This window comes from Symphalangus syndactylus, chromosome 5 (assembly GCF_028878055.3).
Source record: "Symphalangus syndactylus isolate Jambi chromosome 5, NHGRI_mSymSyn1-v2.1_pri, whole genome shotgun sequence".
Lineage (NCBI taxonomy): Eukaryota > Metazoa > Chordata > Mammalia > Primates > Hylobatidae > Symphalangus > Symphalangus syndactylus.
This window is the reverse complement of record NC_072427.2, coordinates 135511830-135528703: the sequence shown is the minus strand read 5'-3', so window position 1 is coordinate 135528703 and position 16874 is coordinate 135511830. Positions and strand designations below refer to the sequence as shown.

The 16874-nt window shown below is 35.5% G+C and overlaps 1 protein-coding gene across 4 annotated transcripts in view; it reads left to right on the top strand.

The window, feature by feature from the left end:
- Positions 1-15217, top strand: part of PDE3A (phosphodiesterase 3A) — a 304284-nt gene extending 289067 nt beyond the window's left edge. For 3 of the 4 annotated variants that reach the window (XM_055280443.2, XM_055280442.2, XM_063640771.1), the window contains one exon: positions 7615-15217. In XM_055280443.2, the coding sequence (XP_055136418.2) occupies positions 7615-7856 (242 nt within the window). In that variant the 3' untranslated portion in view covers positions 7857-15217. Of the gene's footprint in view, positions 1-6049; positions 6126-7614 lie in introns of all 4 variants that reach the window. The other variant, XM_055280441.2, reaches the window with a different exon arrangement.
- The last annotated feature ends 1657 nt before the right edge of the window (positions 15218-16874 follow it).

Sequence of the window (16874 nt, the reverse complement as noted above, 5' to 3'; positions counted from 1 at the left end):
CCACATATTCCATTTCTTTCTGTTCTGTAGGGTTGGGTTGTCATACCTTCCCATTTTTATCAAGTTCACTAAAGCAGGAATGAGAGTTTTTTCGGTTCTGTTTGCTCATGCCTTCCAAAAGTTAACTAACCACATTATATTACAGTTTAAAAATATCCCATCCACAGTGATTTGATACTGTTGCTTTGGAAATATTATCTTTAAAGTATTTCTTTACAACCAAGAAAATGATAAATATGGAGCAACATTAGTATTCACTAAATAATGGCCACATAGAGTAACGGAATTTTAGAAATGAAGGGGGAATCGATGCTTATCAGTTCAGCTGCCTCACTTTACAAAAGATTAAACTAAGGCTCAGAAATTTAAATGACATTGCAAGGTTGTAGAACCAGAAAGGGAACCTAGGTCTCTTAATTTTTAACTTCAATGCTTTTGGCTCTTAGTAATTTTAATTTCAGAATTCATATTGGCTAAAATAGTTACCTTGGCTTTGCCTAATACTTAGGTTTCAGAAAAAAATAAATATGCACAGATAACTTCTGTAGTTTGTAAAACTTGGAGATGTCCCAGGAAACACAGAATAAAATGTTTCAATATGGTGTCCTAGGAAAAGAAGGTTTTTATCCCACCTTATAATTAAATCTGAAAGATTCCTACAGCGAACTAAGAGGTTTCTAATGAAGTACTAAGCTGCATTTAGAATTGGAGCAATGAAAGGCTCTTTGTTCTCCTTTCAAAAGGTTCCAGTACAGAACAATTTGGCTCCCAATACAGGCATGTTTTAGACCACCTGCAGGCTCTAATCTACGCAAATTTATTTGGTACAAACTTTCTTCTACGTCACCTTCTTATTCAGTATAATTCCAGAGAGGTTTATTGCTAACATTTAACAGTATTAATAAGAGAACAGCTGCTCTCATGGGGACTGCCCTGGAAGGAAAAAAGAGGAAAATTGAGCTTTTGTTAGCTTCTTCCCTATGAATTCACTGCCATCAATGTGTATAAGTTTAAGATGAAATAACCTTAAACTGAAGAGTGTTTGCTACAACTGTGATTCCAACCTGTCCTTCAGACAGGGGTCATCTGTAACTCTCTTGATTCAAAGGATTAGGTTAAAAAGTATATTAACATTTAAAAATTTCTCAAAAGAATTTGATTTATAACAAAAACAAAGTAGAAATAGACAAGTACAGTTAGAAGAGTAATTTTTAATTTGCTTTAAAAAATCTGATGTATTAATGTATTTTATTGACTTTCATAGAATTCAAATTTATTTAAATTTCAATTATATCTACTGCCCTTGTTAGGAAGCTTTCAAATGAAAGAATTGATATAAGGGGTCATGGCCTGTGCCCCATACACTTTTGCCTATGTCCCAGTTCTTCAAACTTTGCTTGGAATACTGCTAGCCCCTTTTCACCCAGTGTGTTTAATTCTCATTACTTACATCCAGCCCAGGTACCAGGTCCTTTAAAAAAAAATTCTACCTAATTTTCCACAGTTTGAGTCACTTGTGTTGCTATGGTTTGATGTATCAAAGAGAAATTGCAGCAGACATTTGTTAAAAATGGCAACGAAGGCTTTATTCAAGACTATTGTAATAGGGGAGACAGATTGAACTCTGTTGAAGCAAAAGGTGGGAAAATTGTTAAATGCTGCTGTGAGCTAGTGAAAAAGTGCTGGAGGATGTTATGGGAGCATTGGCTAGTATGATTAAGCCACCTGTTAATTGGTATTTACTAAAGTTAGGCTCCTGCCTCCCAACAGAGACTAGGAGATAGGCCTGCCTGCTGGCCTGCCTTCCTTCCTTCCATCCATCCTTCCTTCCTTCATTTAAATCTTTTTTAAATTTTAAAATTTAAATTTTATTTTGTAAGATTGTAAAGCTAATTAGAGGCTGGGAGAAGATTTACCTATATTTCAGAGGGGCAGAGAAAGAATTTGCTATTACAGGTTTTCTAAAGTAAATGCTCTAACAAGAGGGAGGTCAGGGTCCTATAGTCTAGAAGTCTAAAATAGAGTCAAACTGAGAGAAATGGCAAGCCCATCTTGGTCACAAGAATATGTCTGTCATAAAACATAGCACATGTATTTCAGTTTTTATCTTCTTGGCACTCTCCCTTCCAGAGAGAGACTGTAAACTCCTTTAAGGCAAGCTCTGAGCTTAACTGATCTTTGTTTCTGCATATATTGAGAGGATAGATGCGAAAAGGCGTTTTTATGTGAAGTCACTTTTTATTGTTGGGAGTCTTTATTGCTGATTTAATCTGATTACTTATTATTGGTCTGTTTAGGTTTTCTATTTCTTCCTGATTCAATCTTGGTATATGTGTCCAGGAATTTATCCATTTCATCTAGGTTTTCTGGTTTGCTAATACATACTTGTTTAAAATAGTCTCTGATACTGTTTTGTATTTCTGTGGTGTCAGTTATAATGTCTCCTTTTTCATTTCTGATTTTATTTTTGGCGATATTCTCTTTTTTCTTGGTTAATCTAGCTAGTGGCTTATTCATTTTGTTTATCTTTTCAAAAAACCAGCGTTTTGTTTCCTTGATACATTGTACTTTTTAAATTTCCATTTTATTTAGTTCTCTTCTTATCTTTATTATTTCTTTTATTCTACTACTTTGTGGCCTAGTTAGTTATTGCGTTTCAAGTTCCTTGAGGTGCATTATTGGGTTGCTTATTTGAAACATTGTTAGTTTTTTGTTGTTGATATTTATTGTGTTAAACTTCCCTTTGACTACTACTTTGTGTTGTTTCCATTTCATTTGTTTCAAGAAATTTATTGATTTATTCCTTAATTATGTCTTTGACCCAAAGGTCATTCAGAAACAATTTTTTTTTTAATTTTCGTGTATTTATACAGTTTCCAAAGTTTCTCTTGTTATTGATTTCTAGTTTTATTCACTGTGGTCTGAGAAGAAACTTGATATGATTTAGATTTTTTAAAAATGTGTTGAGACTTGTTTTGTGTCCTAGCATCTGGTCTATCCTGGAGAATAGTTCCATGTGCTGACAATGAATACTCTGTAGCTGTTCAACAAAATGTTCTGTAAATATCTGTTAAGTCCATTGGCCTAAAATGCAGTTTAAATCCAATGTTTATTTATTAATTTTCTGTCTAGATGAGCTGTCTAGTTCTGAGAGTGGGATGTTGAAGTCCTCAACTATTTTTGTGTTGAAGTGTCTCTCTCCGTTTAGATCTATTAATATTTGCTTTGCATATATCTGGGTGTGATACTGCTTCTCAGCCTTTTGGCTAAGATCAGGTTTAGTATCTGGTTGCTCTGGTATTGGTACATATATGTTTAGAACTATTCTATCCTCTTACTGAATTGATCTCTTTGTCATTATATAATGACTATGTCCTCTTTTTACTGTTGTGTCTTAATTTCTGTTTCATCTGACATAAGTATAGCTACTCTTGCTTCTTTTTTGCTTTTGTGTGCATGAATTATATTTTTCTGTCTTTTACTTCTAGTCTATGTCTGTCTTTTCTATCTTTTATTTCTAGTCTGTATCTGTGTACAGGTGAGATGAGTTTCTTAGCACATAATTCATGTTTTTTAATCAATTCACCCAGTTTGTGTGTTGTGAGTGGAAATCTTAGTCTGTTTACGCTCAAGGTGATTATCGATATCTGAGTCTTTATTCCTGTCATTTTGTTAATTGATTTATAATTGTTATGTATATCTTTTGTTCCTTTCTCTCTCTCTCTCTCTCTTATTGTTTATCATTGCAGTTGGGTGGTTTTCTGTAGTGCTAACATTTGATTCCTTTCATTTCCTTATTTGTGTTTGCTCTACCAGTGGGTTTTACACTTTCAAGTGTTTTCATAATGATAGATATCATCCTTTTGCTTTCACATGTTGGCCTCCCTTAGGTATTTCTTGTAGTGCTGGTCTAGTGGTGATGAATTCTCTGAGCTTTGCTTCTGGGAGAAAAGACTATTTTTCCTTCGTTTATAAAGGACAACTTGGCTGGGTATATGGCTTTTTCTTTCAGTGGTTTGAATATATTATCCCATTATGTTCTGGCCTGAAGGATTTCTGCTGAGAAATCTGTTAGTCTGATGGGAGTTTCCATGTAAGTTACTAGATACTTTTCTTTTGCTGTTTTTAGAACTCTCTATGTCTTTGACTTTTTTTTTTTTGAGATGGAGACTTGCTCTGTTGCCCAGGCTGGAGTGCAGTGGTGCGATCTCAGCTCACTGCAAGCTCTGCCTCCTGGGTTCATGCCATTCTCCTGCCTCAGCCTCCCAAGTAGCTGGGACTACAGGCACGTGCCACCACGCCCGGCTAAATTTTTGTATTTTTAGTAGAGACGGGGTTTCACCGTGTTAAGCAGGATGGTCTCGATCTCCTGACCTCGTGATCTGCCTGTCTTGGCCTCCGAAAGTGCTAGGATTACAAGCGTGAGCCACCACGCCTGGCCATGTTTGACTACAATGTGCCTTGGAGAAGACCTTGAATTTTATTTGTGTGAGTTTCTCTGAGCTTCCTGCATCTAGATGTCTAAATCTCTTTTTGTTAGACTTGGAAAGTTTTCATCTATAATTTTGTTAAACAGGTTTTCTGTCCTTTTCATTTTCTTTTCACCTTCTGGGACACGGAAAATTCAAATATGTCATGCAAGCTTTGTTCATTATTATTATTTTTTATGTTTTTAGTGTTGATCTGACTGGGTTATGTCAAAAGACCTGTCTTCAAATTCTGATTCTTTCTTCAACTTGATTTAGTCTATTGTTAAAACTTTTGAATGTCTTTTGTATTTCTTTCAATGAATTCTTCATTCCAGAGTTTCTCTTTGGTTCTTTTTTTGTTTTGTTTTTTTTGATACCTGTCTCTTTAGTAAATTTCTCATTCATATTACGAATTGTTTTTCTGAGTTCTAGTCTATCTATCTCACTGAGATAGGCTTTAATATTGTTATTTTGAATTATTTATCTGGGATTTCAAAAAATTCTTATTCATTGGAATCTGTTGCTGGAGGATTATTTTGTTCCTTTGGAGGTGTCATATTTTCTTGCTTTTTCACATTTCTTGTGTCTTTGCATTGGTATCTGTGTATCTGGTGTAGCAGTTGCTTGTTCTAATTTTTTTTTTTCTTTTTTTTTTTATTTGAGACAGAGTCTCTCTCTGTCACCCAGGCTGGAGTGCAATGGCGCCATCTCGGCTTACTACAACCTCCGCCTCCCGGGTTCAAGCGATTCTCCTGCCTCAGCCTCCCAAGTAGCTGGGATTACAGGTGCCCACCACCATGCCTGGCTAATTTTTTGTATTTTTAGTAGAGACATGGTTTTACCATGTTAGCCAGGATGGTCTCAATCTCCAGACCTCGTGATTCGCCTGTCTCAGCCTTCCAAAGTGCTGAGATTACAGCCGATTTATTAAATTCTTTTGTCAGGGAAACTTTTTCTTGAAGGTGTATCTATGCTGCCAGTTGGATAAAGTTACTTGGCTTTGATTTTGGGTGCAGGCAGTAGTGTAGTCTCTATGATTTATTTGACTGTAAACAAACAGTATCAATAGTATCTGTGATTCCTTCAGTGGCTTAGAGTGTGGTTATTAGTGGAAGGCTGTTGTAAAATTTTGCTGGGGACAGGGATGTGATGTGAATCAGTCTTTAGACCCCAGTGGTGGCAGCAGTGGGCCACATGTACCTCTCCTAAGCTGCTCAGGACTTGGTGAATGTGTGGGTCCTGGTGTGAGCTCCCTCTCTGAAGCAGTGCCATCACATGATTTCCAGGCAGCTCTCTCTATCAGTTTCAGAGACCACATGGGTTGACAGACTCCACCATGGCTAGGACTGCAGGAGTCCATGGTAGGAATGTGGATGGCTGGATTCATTCACTTAAACTTTCCTCATATTTTAGGGAGCCTCTCCAGGCTCATAGATGATCCCAGCTGAGCAGGCTGCCTTACTACTCTCTTCTTCCTTACCTTAGGCATTTCCTGTCATTTCTCTGTTGAATTCAAAATTATATTTTAGATGATAAGTCTGATTACCTACTCACTCCATTGGTTCTTCTCTGTGGAGGAGGCAAGTACCAGATGCCTCTCGCTTACCATCTTGAAGACCCCCTCCAAGATAAGTTTCTTAAAGGAGGTATACTAAGGTAGAACTTTTTTTTGTTAGAAGTTATAAAATTCCAAAAAAGAGAACATTATTGGTTCATGTAAACATGATGTTGGCTATTATCAGTGCTTACTTGTTCCTGCTTTTGTCTTTGCCTCACCTGCCTAACAGCTTGTTCTTTCAGCCTTGCTTTCTTCATGAAGCTGGAACTATAGCCAGCTCTAAGTTCACTTCATGCCAGACGCATAAGCAAAGGAGAAAGGATCTTCAATTACACTTCTCAAACCCACATTCATTCTGTGCAAATGAGAAATATCTCAGGGAAGGACTCAGGCCCGACTTGGGCCACACACACACCCATTGGCCAGTCACTGTGATACAATTTTGTAGACTGGTGGTGAGGGAGGAAGTAGAACTTAACAGCCATTTCTAGAACCACATAATTGAAGGAAGGGGGAAAGGTTTCCCCCTAAGTGATTTTGGATGCATAATTACCAGAAGAAGAGATAATGTAAGGAGAAGAAAAAGGAAAAAATAAAAACAGAAACAGTATATACTCTAGGAGGTACATATGGAGTATCATGGGAATTTAGAAGAAAGATATTATTTCTTAGAAGAATTCAGTGAAATCTGATGGAGTCTTTAAAAAATGAATGAATATATACTCTCAAGTGGTTGCAAAGAACATTTCAGGATAGGCAATACCAGCCTGAAAATATGAGTTCAGTGTAGATGTTTTAAAAATAAGAAAAGCAGAGTAGTTAGTTAAGCGTAGTTAACTACACTTTGAAATTAATTTTTATTTTATTTATTTTTTTGAGATGGAGTCTCGCTCTGTCGCCCAGGCTGGAGTGCTGTGGCGCGATCTCAGCTCACTGCAAGCTCCGCCTCCCGGGTTCACGCCATTCTGCTGCCTCAGCCTCCTGAGTAGCTGGGACTACCGGTGCCCGCCACCATGCCCGGCTAATTTTTTGTGTTTTTAGTAGAGACAAGGTTTCACCGTGTTAGCCAGGATGGTCTCAATCTCCTGACCTCGTGATCCGCCCACCTCAGCCTCCCAAAATGCTGGGATTAGAGACGTGAGCCACTGCACCCAGCCTGAAATTAATTTTTTAGTCCACATGAAGCAGATGAGGAACATCAAAACCATCTTTAAATATATCAGTCTTGTAGATGTTTGTGAATTAATTAAATTGATTGACAGAGACAGACATAACAAGAAGTTATTTCAGTGATCTATGTGGAAAGTCTTGAGAGCCTGAATGTAATGAGAATACCAAGATATAAGCAGAATCTTGCACTGGACATTGCCAAATATTAAATACTGTCCCTAGTTATTTGTCAGTGATATTTTAATGATTATTGCCATCTTCCTCTTTTTTTCCCCATTCTCCAAAACTGCGTTATTATAGTATACAAACCAAGGTTATGGATTAACTCCTCTTAATTATCTGAAAAGAGATAACATTCATGTGCTCAGCACACAACTAAGTAGTCTGATTTGGTGTATTTTATTTTATTTATTTTAGAAAAGAAGACTTTCAAAAGGAGAAAAATCTACTGCCAAATAACTCAGCACCTCCTACAGAACCACAAGATGTGGAAGAAAGTCATAGAAGAGGAGCAACGGTTGACGGGCATAGAAAATCAATCCCTGGACCAGACCCCTCAGTCGCACTCTTCAGAACAGATCCAGGCTATCAAGGAAGAAGAAGAAGAGAAAGGGAAACCAAGAGGGGAGGAGATACCAACCCCAAAGCCAGACCAGTGACAATGGATAGAATGGGCTGTGTTTCCAAACAGACTGACTTGTCAAAGACTCTCTTCAAGCCAGCACAACATTTAGACACAACACTGTAGAAATTTGAGAAGATGGGCAAATGGCTATTGCATTTTGGGATTCTTCGCATTCTGTGTGTATATTTTTACAGTGAGGTACATTGTTAAAAACTTTTTGCTCAAAGAAGCTTTCACATTGCAACACCAGCTTCTAAGGATTTTTTAAGGAGGGAATATATATGTGTGTGTGTATATAAGCTCCCACATAGATACATGTAAAACATATTCACACCCATGCACGCACACACATACACACTGAAGGCCAGGATTGCTGGCTCCACAATTTAGTAACATTTATATTAAGATATATAGTGGTCACTGTGATATAATAAATCATAAAGGAAACCAAATCACAAAGGAGACGGTATGGCTTAGCAAGGAAACAGTGCAGGAAATGTAGGTTACCAACTAAGCAGCTTTTGCTCTTAGTACTGAGGGATGAAAGTTCCAGAGCATTATTTGAATTCTGATACATCCTGCCAACACTGTGTGTGTGTGTGTGTGAGTGTGTGTGTGTGTGTGTGTGTGTGTGTGAAAGAGAGACAGAAGGGAACAGTTTGAAAGGGTGCTTGTGTGCATGTGTGTGCATATGTAGAGATTTTTGTGGTTTCAGTAACTCATAGAATAGCTGTAGCAAATGACTGAGTACATGTGAACAAACAGAAGGAAGTTCACTCTGGAGTGTCTTTGGGAGGCAGCCATTCCGAATGCCCTCCTCCATTTAGCTTCAATAAAGGGTCTTTTGCAGATGGAGGGCACTCAAGGGCTGGGTGAGAGGGCCACATGTTTGGTATTACATTACTGCTATGCACCACTTGAAGGAGCTCTATCACCAGCCTCAAACCCGGAAGACTGAGGCATTTTCCAGTCTACTCACCTAATGAATGTATAGGAGCTGTCTGTGAGTATGGATGTCACTCAACTAAGATCAAATCACCATTTAAGAGGATGGCATTCTTTATACATAAACACCTAGGAAAGAGTTGGAGTCAGGTCTTTAATCAGGTTAGAATTCTGAATGATGCCAGATAAGGATTGGGAAATTGTACTTCAGCGCGATCGCCTGTGTCTTAATTTGCTGCAAAATGTGTGGTAGAGAAAGAAAAGGAAACAGAAAAATCACTCTGGGTTATATAGCAAGAGATGAAGGAGAATATTTCAACCCAGGGTTTTTGGGTTGACATAGGAAAAGCCTGATTCTTGGCAACTGTTGTAGTTTGTCTTTCAGGGGTGAAGGTCCCACTGACAACCCCTGTTGTGGTATTCCACGTGCTGTTTGTTGGGGTAGCTTCCATCGGCAATCTGGCCCATTGTCAGTCATGCTTCTTCTGGCAGGGGAGATTATAGAGAGATTGTTTGAGGAACGGGTTATTATTGAAAGTCTCTTTTTTAATTTGTTTTGTTTTGGTTTGTTTATCTACACTTGTTTATGCTGTGAGCCAAACATCTATTTAAAAAGTTGATACTCACTTTCAATATTTTATTTCATATTATTATATATGTCATGATAGTTATCTTGATGTAAATATGAAGATTTTTTTGTTTCTGTAGATAGTAAACTCTTTTTTTAAAAAAGGAAAAGGGAAACATTTTTATAAAGTTATATTTTAATCACCATTTTTATACATTGTAGTTCTCTCCAAGCCCAGTAAGAGAATGATGATTCATTTGCATGGAGGTTGATGGACAGCCAGTCATCTACCTATTCTAATTTAAATGATAATCTGATATAGTTTTATTGCCAGTTACATGAGGATGCTGCAAAGAATGTTTTTTTCACTAGTAACTTTTGCTAACTGAATGAATTCTGGGTACAGATCTCCCAGATGAAAACCTGTTAACCAATACCATATTTTATAGTTGGTGTCCATTTCTTTCTAACACTGTTTGTTATGATTCTTCCTTCAGTACTATATACAGACCTGCTCATTATCTAAACAATCTTAGCTTCTAAGTAAACCTTGATTGTGATTTCCGGTTTTTATTTTCTCTGACGTAGTAGAAAGGAATGTTTACATTAAAAATACTTTTGTTTCTCATAAATGGATATTGTACTCCCCCCTTTCAAAGCATTATTTTACAATAATTCATGGCATTTAAAAAAATAAGGCAAAGATAATACAACAAAAAAATACATGGTTTCAAGGCAAATTCTCCAGTACGTAGGAAAACGTAAAAAGGATCAAGTGGATGCAGCCTCTACCTAAATAATTAAAATATATTTCAGTATATTTCTGAATTAACACCAGGTCTTCATTATTTAGAACTTACTAAATTGTTTTCATTTTCTTAGTTTTACCTGTGTGTCTCTATGTTTGCAAAAATTACTATGAGTCAAATTTTGCCAGTGAATTTAACTATTTTTCTTTCCTTGCAATTAAGAGAAGGGGAAAAAAGCATTTATCTTCTTATACCCCTTGCATCTAAGTACTTAACAAAGCCAATATTTTCCCATTTTCCAAATGCTGTCCATCTCTAACATAAATATTAATTGAACATAGAGCTATGTTTGGAGTGAGTGGACTGGCAGGACAGTTGGAAGTCCATCTCAGTCTGTTGACAGTTTCATCAAAGCTGTATAGTCCAACTAGTGGGGCAGATTGGCTACTATGGTGGAAGTCTCAGCAAACTGCCTGGTTTTGTTTGTTTGTTTTGTTTTAAGGTACAGGAAATAAGAGGAATAATAGTGGCCAAAGCAATTAGAACATCTTCATTCCAGAACTGTGTTCAGCAATCCAGGCAGATTGATACATTTTTCTTTAAAAATAAATTGCTATTACAGCTAGAAGTCAATTGGGATAAATAAAGGGATGAAGATCCACTAAGTTTGTGACTTTCACACACACCCAGTACATCTCAAAGGATGCTAAGGGACATTTTCTGCCAGTAGAGCTCTCCCCCTTTTTGGTGACAGCAATATTATTATGTTCACATCCAACTCCAGAGCTTACTTCCTGTGGTGCCAACGTATTTGTTGCAATTTACTACATTTTTATATGAGCCTATTTATAGGTGCCATTAGATAAACTCAGGTCTTTCAAATGAAAGAGTTTCTAGCCCACTTAGGGAAAAAGATAATTGTTTAGAAAACCATAAAATCAATGGTAGGAAAAGTTGGAACTGGTTACCTGGATGCCATAGTTCTCTGTTAAGTAAAAGACCAGGTATATTCTGAGTGTCATCAGTGTTATTTTCAGCATGCTAATAAATGTCTTTCCAGTTATATATCTAAATTAACCTTTAAAATATTGGTTTCCTTGATAAAAGCACCACTTTTGCTTTTGTTAGCTGTAATATTTTTTGTCATTTAGATAAGACCTGGTTTGGCTCACAATAAAAGGTGAAGACAGCAGCTCTGTACAGGGATATATCTATATTAGTCTTCATCTGATGAAGAAATTTTCTCATATTATGTTCAAGAAAGTATTTACTTCCTAAAAATAGAATACCCAATTCTGTCTATTTTGGTTGAATACCAGAACAAATCTTACCATTGCAATCCCAGTAAAACGAAAGAAAAGGAGTATCTTACAGACTGTTCATATTAGATGTATGTAGACTGTTAATTTGCAGTTTCCCCATATTCCCTGCCTATCTTACCCAGAGAACTTTCTTTGAAGGTAAAAGCTGTGCAAAAGGCATGAGACTCAGGCCTACTCTTTGTTTAAATGATGGAAAAATATAAATTATTTTCTAAGTAATAAAAGTATAAAAATTATCATTATAAATAAAGTCTAAAGTTTGAAATTATTAATTTATAAAAGTGAACTAATTGTGTAATTATCAAGTCCTGATTAATGAGAAGTGAATAATCTAAAAATCATTTATATTCTACTGTGGGAGGTATTCTTGGTGCTTCCATGTCAGTATGGGGCTCTCCATTGTCCTCATCATTTATAGTACTTCTAAAATAATAATGGAAACCTCAATAAGGGTCTTGTCCTCTTCTATCATCCTAACCCTGATTCTAGTTTAATGCCTTTCCTGACTTATATGCCATTTGCAAATAAACTTCCTTTCAAACTGTTTGTTAGAACACTCCAATAAAACAAAGTTCTACGAACTTTCATAGTCTAGAAAAACCAACAAGATCCCCCTTATTTAGCGATTATTAGCTAATGTGTGGAAGAAATATCAATAAAAGTTCAAATGCTAATAGCTCAATTCCAGATAATTGAAAGCTAAAATATCTATGTACTTTGAAGCCAAACTGAGTTTATTTCATTGATCGAACAAGCAGCAACACATTTTATGACCATTGTCCTAGGTCGTTTGTGTCTTTATGAATTTGCTGATATTGTCAGTCCATTTTTTAAATCTTCTACAAAATTCAATTTTAAGATTAAGAAATCAATTTTAGGTAAAGATTATTCCAAAATTAAATTGTTCTTTTTAAGAAATATATCAGTTTTAGTTCCTATATTCACACATCAATTTGTTCATGTGGAAGATATTCAAATTCTTATTGGGAATGAATTACACTGCAAACAATGAGTTAAGCTAAAAACTATACATAACTTAAATTGAGATTTGCATACGTATTTGTGTGTTTCACACCAAAGAACCATGCTTAGAGAACGGTAACATATTTTTCAGTTTATGTTATGCACCATGGATGTTAGGCAATGTGTGCTATTGCCAACACATGGTATTTGTTGAAATACATGTTGCTTTGACCTTACCTAATGGTGCTTTTACCTAATTTGAATTGTTGTTTGTGTTCCCATTAGCAAATCATTCTAACAGCAGGCTAACAATGGTGAAGTAAAATGAACATTTTTGGGCTGGGTGCGGTGGCTCACGCCTGTAATCCCAGGACTTTGGGAGGCCAAGGCAGGTGGATCACCTGAGGTTGGGAGTTCGACACCAGCTTGACCACCATGGAGAAACCCAGTCTTTACTAAAAATACAAAATGATCCAGGTGTGGTGGCGCATGCCTGTAATCCCAGCTACCCAGGAGGCCGAGGCAGGAGAATCACTTGAACGTGGGAGGCAGAAGTTGTGGTGAGCTGAGATTGCACCATTGCACTCCAGCCTGGACAACAAGAGTTAAACTTTGCCTCAAAAAAAAAAAAACAAAAAAACAAAAAAAAACATTTTTTGGCAAAATATGTTTGAGGACATGAAACTGAAGATTAAGGTTTCATTTCCATAGTGGAACTCAGTGTTTACCTGCTTATTCAAAAATACTGATCTAGTATCAGTGTAGGTAGGACCATAAAATACAGTGTATAGAATTATGTATAAATGGAAAACAAAATTAGCTTTTGACATATGTTTAAGACTCTAAAAGGAATCCACATTTTCTTTCCAGAGACAGCTAGTTTTTCTCCACATTTTTAAGGTTGATTGCCTTGACATACATTGGTATCCTTGGGTTTCTGCTTCCTGGAAAAGTTGTGGAGAACAGAAGAAAAGCCTTCTCTTTACAGATAAAAAATGTTGAACATGTTTATGTTCTGACAATGAAGCAATGATTTCCTCATTGATTTGCATTAAGAAGTGGTTCTTTAATTATGCAAATAATTCAATGTAACCAAAAATGCTTCAATGAGTAATAATAAATCACCATAGGTAAGTATTCTCAAGAATGTTTACGTTTGGTTTATTTTCTTGAAGCAAAGTTATTTAATTTTTTAATTTTTAGATTAAAATGAAACACACAAAACGACATTCCATGGTACTGAGTATTTTCATATAATCAGAACTGTAAACTACTGATTTTCATATACTCAGAGGCTGAATATTTTGATATAATAACTAGTATCATATAACAGAAAATTAGAAACAAGGTTTAATTCTTTTTCTAATATTCTACAAGCCTCATGGGGAAAATGTTTTATGAAGGTTTCAAGTACATTAGATAAAAATTAGTGTCAGTAATTTAACTTTGTACAAATAATAGTCTGAGATCTTCTGAGTTTTCCTAAGACAAAGGAGTGTATTATCCAGCAATTTATTATGTTTTGTGCTGTTATAAAATAAATGTTCTATTAATGTATATTTTATTTTACTAAGTTCTAACACAAAAGGCCAAATACTTATCTTCCCTACTAAGAAAAATTAAACCTTATTCATCTTGACTTTCACAGATGAAACACTGACCAGTAAATAAACAACAGCCACTGCATTAATCTGCCCAGCATGATCAGATAGTAGGTTAGAATTTGAAATTCATTAATAAAAATTTAATAACAAAACTTTGTAAGCCTTAATGGTTTAGTATTTCAGTGTCATTGAAAGTTCCTGTTTCAAATTAAACAAACTACAGCAGGATATTTTTCCTTTCCTGTTTCAAAACAAAAACCAGATGAAGAAAAAACAAAGACAAACTCATAGGAGGAGAGCATGGCTTCTCTTCAATTATACTTCTCTTACTCAATATTAGTAACCAAAAAATAAGCAGAAATTCTCCTCCGCCATAATAAAAAGAAAGAATGGTCTTCGACTTAACTTCTAGTTCCTCATTCCTGCTTTCCTTGTAAAGCCCATGGTACTAAGAAGCAAAAAATGCAGAGCTGTGGATTGGGAGTGAACACTACATAAAATTTGCAGGGTATCCCAGGACACCCCTCCATCTTTAATACAAACCAATTTAGTTACTCTGGAGTGAAATGACTTGTGGATACACTGTTCAACCGTGACTTCCTTTATGACAAGGAGTACTTATACATGTTTCCAAATGTGAATTAGCCCTTGAATTAGTTTGAAAACTGCTACTTGAATAACTTTTGAAGAGAAAGATTTTTCTTTCCGGTAATTTTACTCCCTAAAAAAGGCAAAATACTCAGATGTTCAATGTGAAATTAAAAATAGTTGTTTGAAGTATATATACTTCAATAAATAGTTCTTTGTGTATATAAAGTGTTGGTTGATAGCAGTTTCCTTGTCCCTTTTCTTTTTAAAATTCCAAACTGATTATGGGTCAAAAACTCCACCTTATATCAGTGATTTCATTTTAACTATTTATAAGGATAATTTAGTATTATAGTATTGCTAACTTTAATAATTCTGACATATCTATATATTACCTGTTAGTAAGGTTTTAATGGCTTTACTTAATACATATTTGTTCATCAGCTTAAAAAAATCACTAAATTTTTTATACTCTGTAAAATATTTGCATGGGAATTTTAGCATATTATGTTTGCTTAACTGGTGTTTTTCTTCACTTATGACTGTCAGTTTATGTCTTAATATATTCTCACAGAAGAATGCATATCATTTTTGTTCCAACAAGAACAATCTGTTAGTTGATAAGCACTGGTAATAAATATCACTGAACCCACCCACCCCCTGATAGTTCTTCCTCAAGATTTCTATCATGCAAATCACAAAATGAAAATTGGTGCTTTTACAAATATTTGGAAGCTCTCAATGCAAAATAATAAAAATGAGATTCTCCCTGGCTTTCTATAATATATTAGGATATGTGACTGAAGGAACTTTAATCTGAATTTAGAGTGTTTTAGGTTTTGGTTGGTTTGAATAATTTGATTTGCATTTTGGTATTAAAATGTGCTCTGATTTCTGGGGGCATTTGTTCTGACCAGTCATTACCTCTTCCCAACAGAAAAAAAAAAAAAAAAAAACTGGCATTGGCACGTTTCAATTAATATGGCCCAAAAATTTGACCTCGAAGGATATTTGTAAACCAGAGAGTATTTAATTAACTAAATTTACTGTTTCTGAAAAGCAGTATTTTCAAATAACTGCCAATCAAAGTGACACTGTAGGGATGTCATTTGTACATGACAATTTTTAACAATGTAATTCTTACCACTCTCAACAGACCTGAATATGTTTGCTAACTAATAACTTTGCCAAATTTTTCAACTTTTAGAAAAACAAGAGTGAGGCTTTTGAACTTAAGTAATCATTTTGCAATTGAAATAAATCTTGTCCTTTCACCTGTATCTTCCTTTTAATATATGTAGCAATACTTAGTATTATCCCATCACAAGTATTGTTAGGCGACTTAGTGGCTGAGAAATGTTCGTAAAAAGTAGAATCTGTACAGAAATAAAAACTAGATCAATTGTATTTATTTTTATTATTTTTTAGCCTAGATACTATGTTGATGCTCCCTTTTTGCCAGAATTACTGGAAGTGCCTCTTGGTTTTAAATATATAAAATATATAAATATTACAGTAAATATATACTCAAAATTATTAAAATTATGTCCTAGATTATCTATGTCGATGTTATAAGTGAATATAATGTATAATATAAAAATAATTCTGCAGTATTATGATTTATGTAGTATTTGTACAATCCACTTCCCTCCAGTCCTCTGAAGGCATCCTTTCCTCTTGTATGCAAATATGATGGTGTGGTACCTAACTTACTCTGTCATGAGACAGGCATCTATTGGCCTTCCTACAATATCCAAAGAACCTTGTGGGGCTTATATTCTCACGGTCACATCTTTCTCACTATCACTAATGAATTCATAGCCACATTTAGTCGTCATCTAACTTTCTGCAACTAAGTTGTGTCCTTTCTTTAATCAAATAGCACCAAAGCCAAAATACCCACATTCCTGGCATTCAGCTTTAGAGTCCTATAAAACAGACAGTTGTATTTCTACCTAGGTTTCCTAAGAAATTGATTCTTCAATCTACACCTATTATTTCCCCATTACCTATGATATCAAATCCCAACTCCTAAGCCTGATGTTTTCAAATTCCCCTTTGCTCTGGCCTGAAACTACCCTCTCCAGCTTCCTGCTCCAAAAGGAACCTTCCACTTATCATTTATATTTCTTTATCTCAGGCAAATACATCAGTTGAGTTAGTGCACTTTCTATAAACATACACTTTCTCTCTCTCTCTCTCACACCACACACACTTCCAACTATACACAGCACAAGAAGACGAGATTGACTATCTCTTCTTCAGGTGTGAATTTTACTCCTCTCTCAGAGTTTTCCTCTTACAATCATGTCA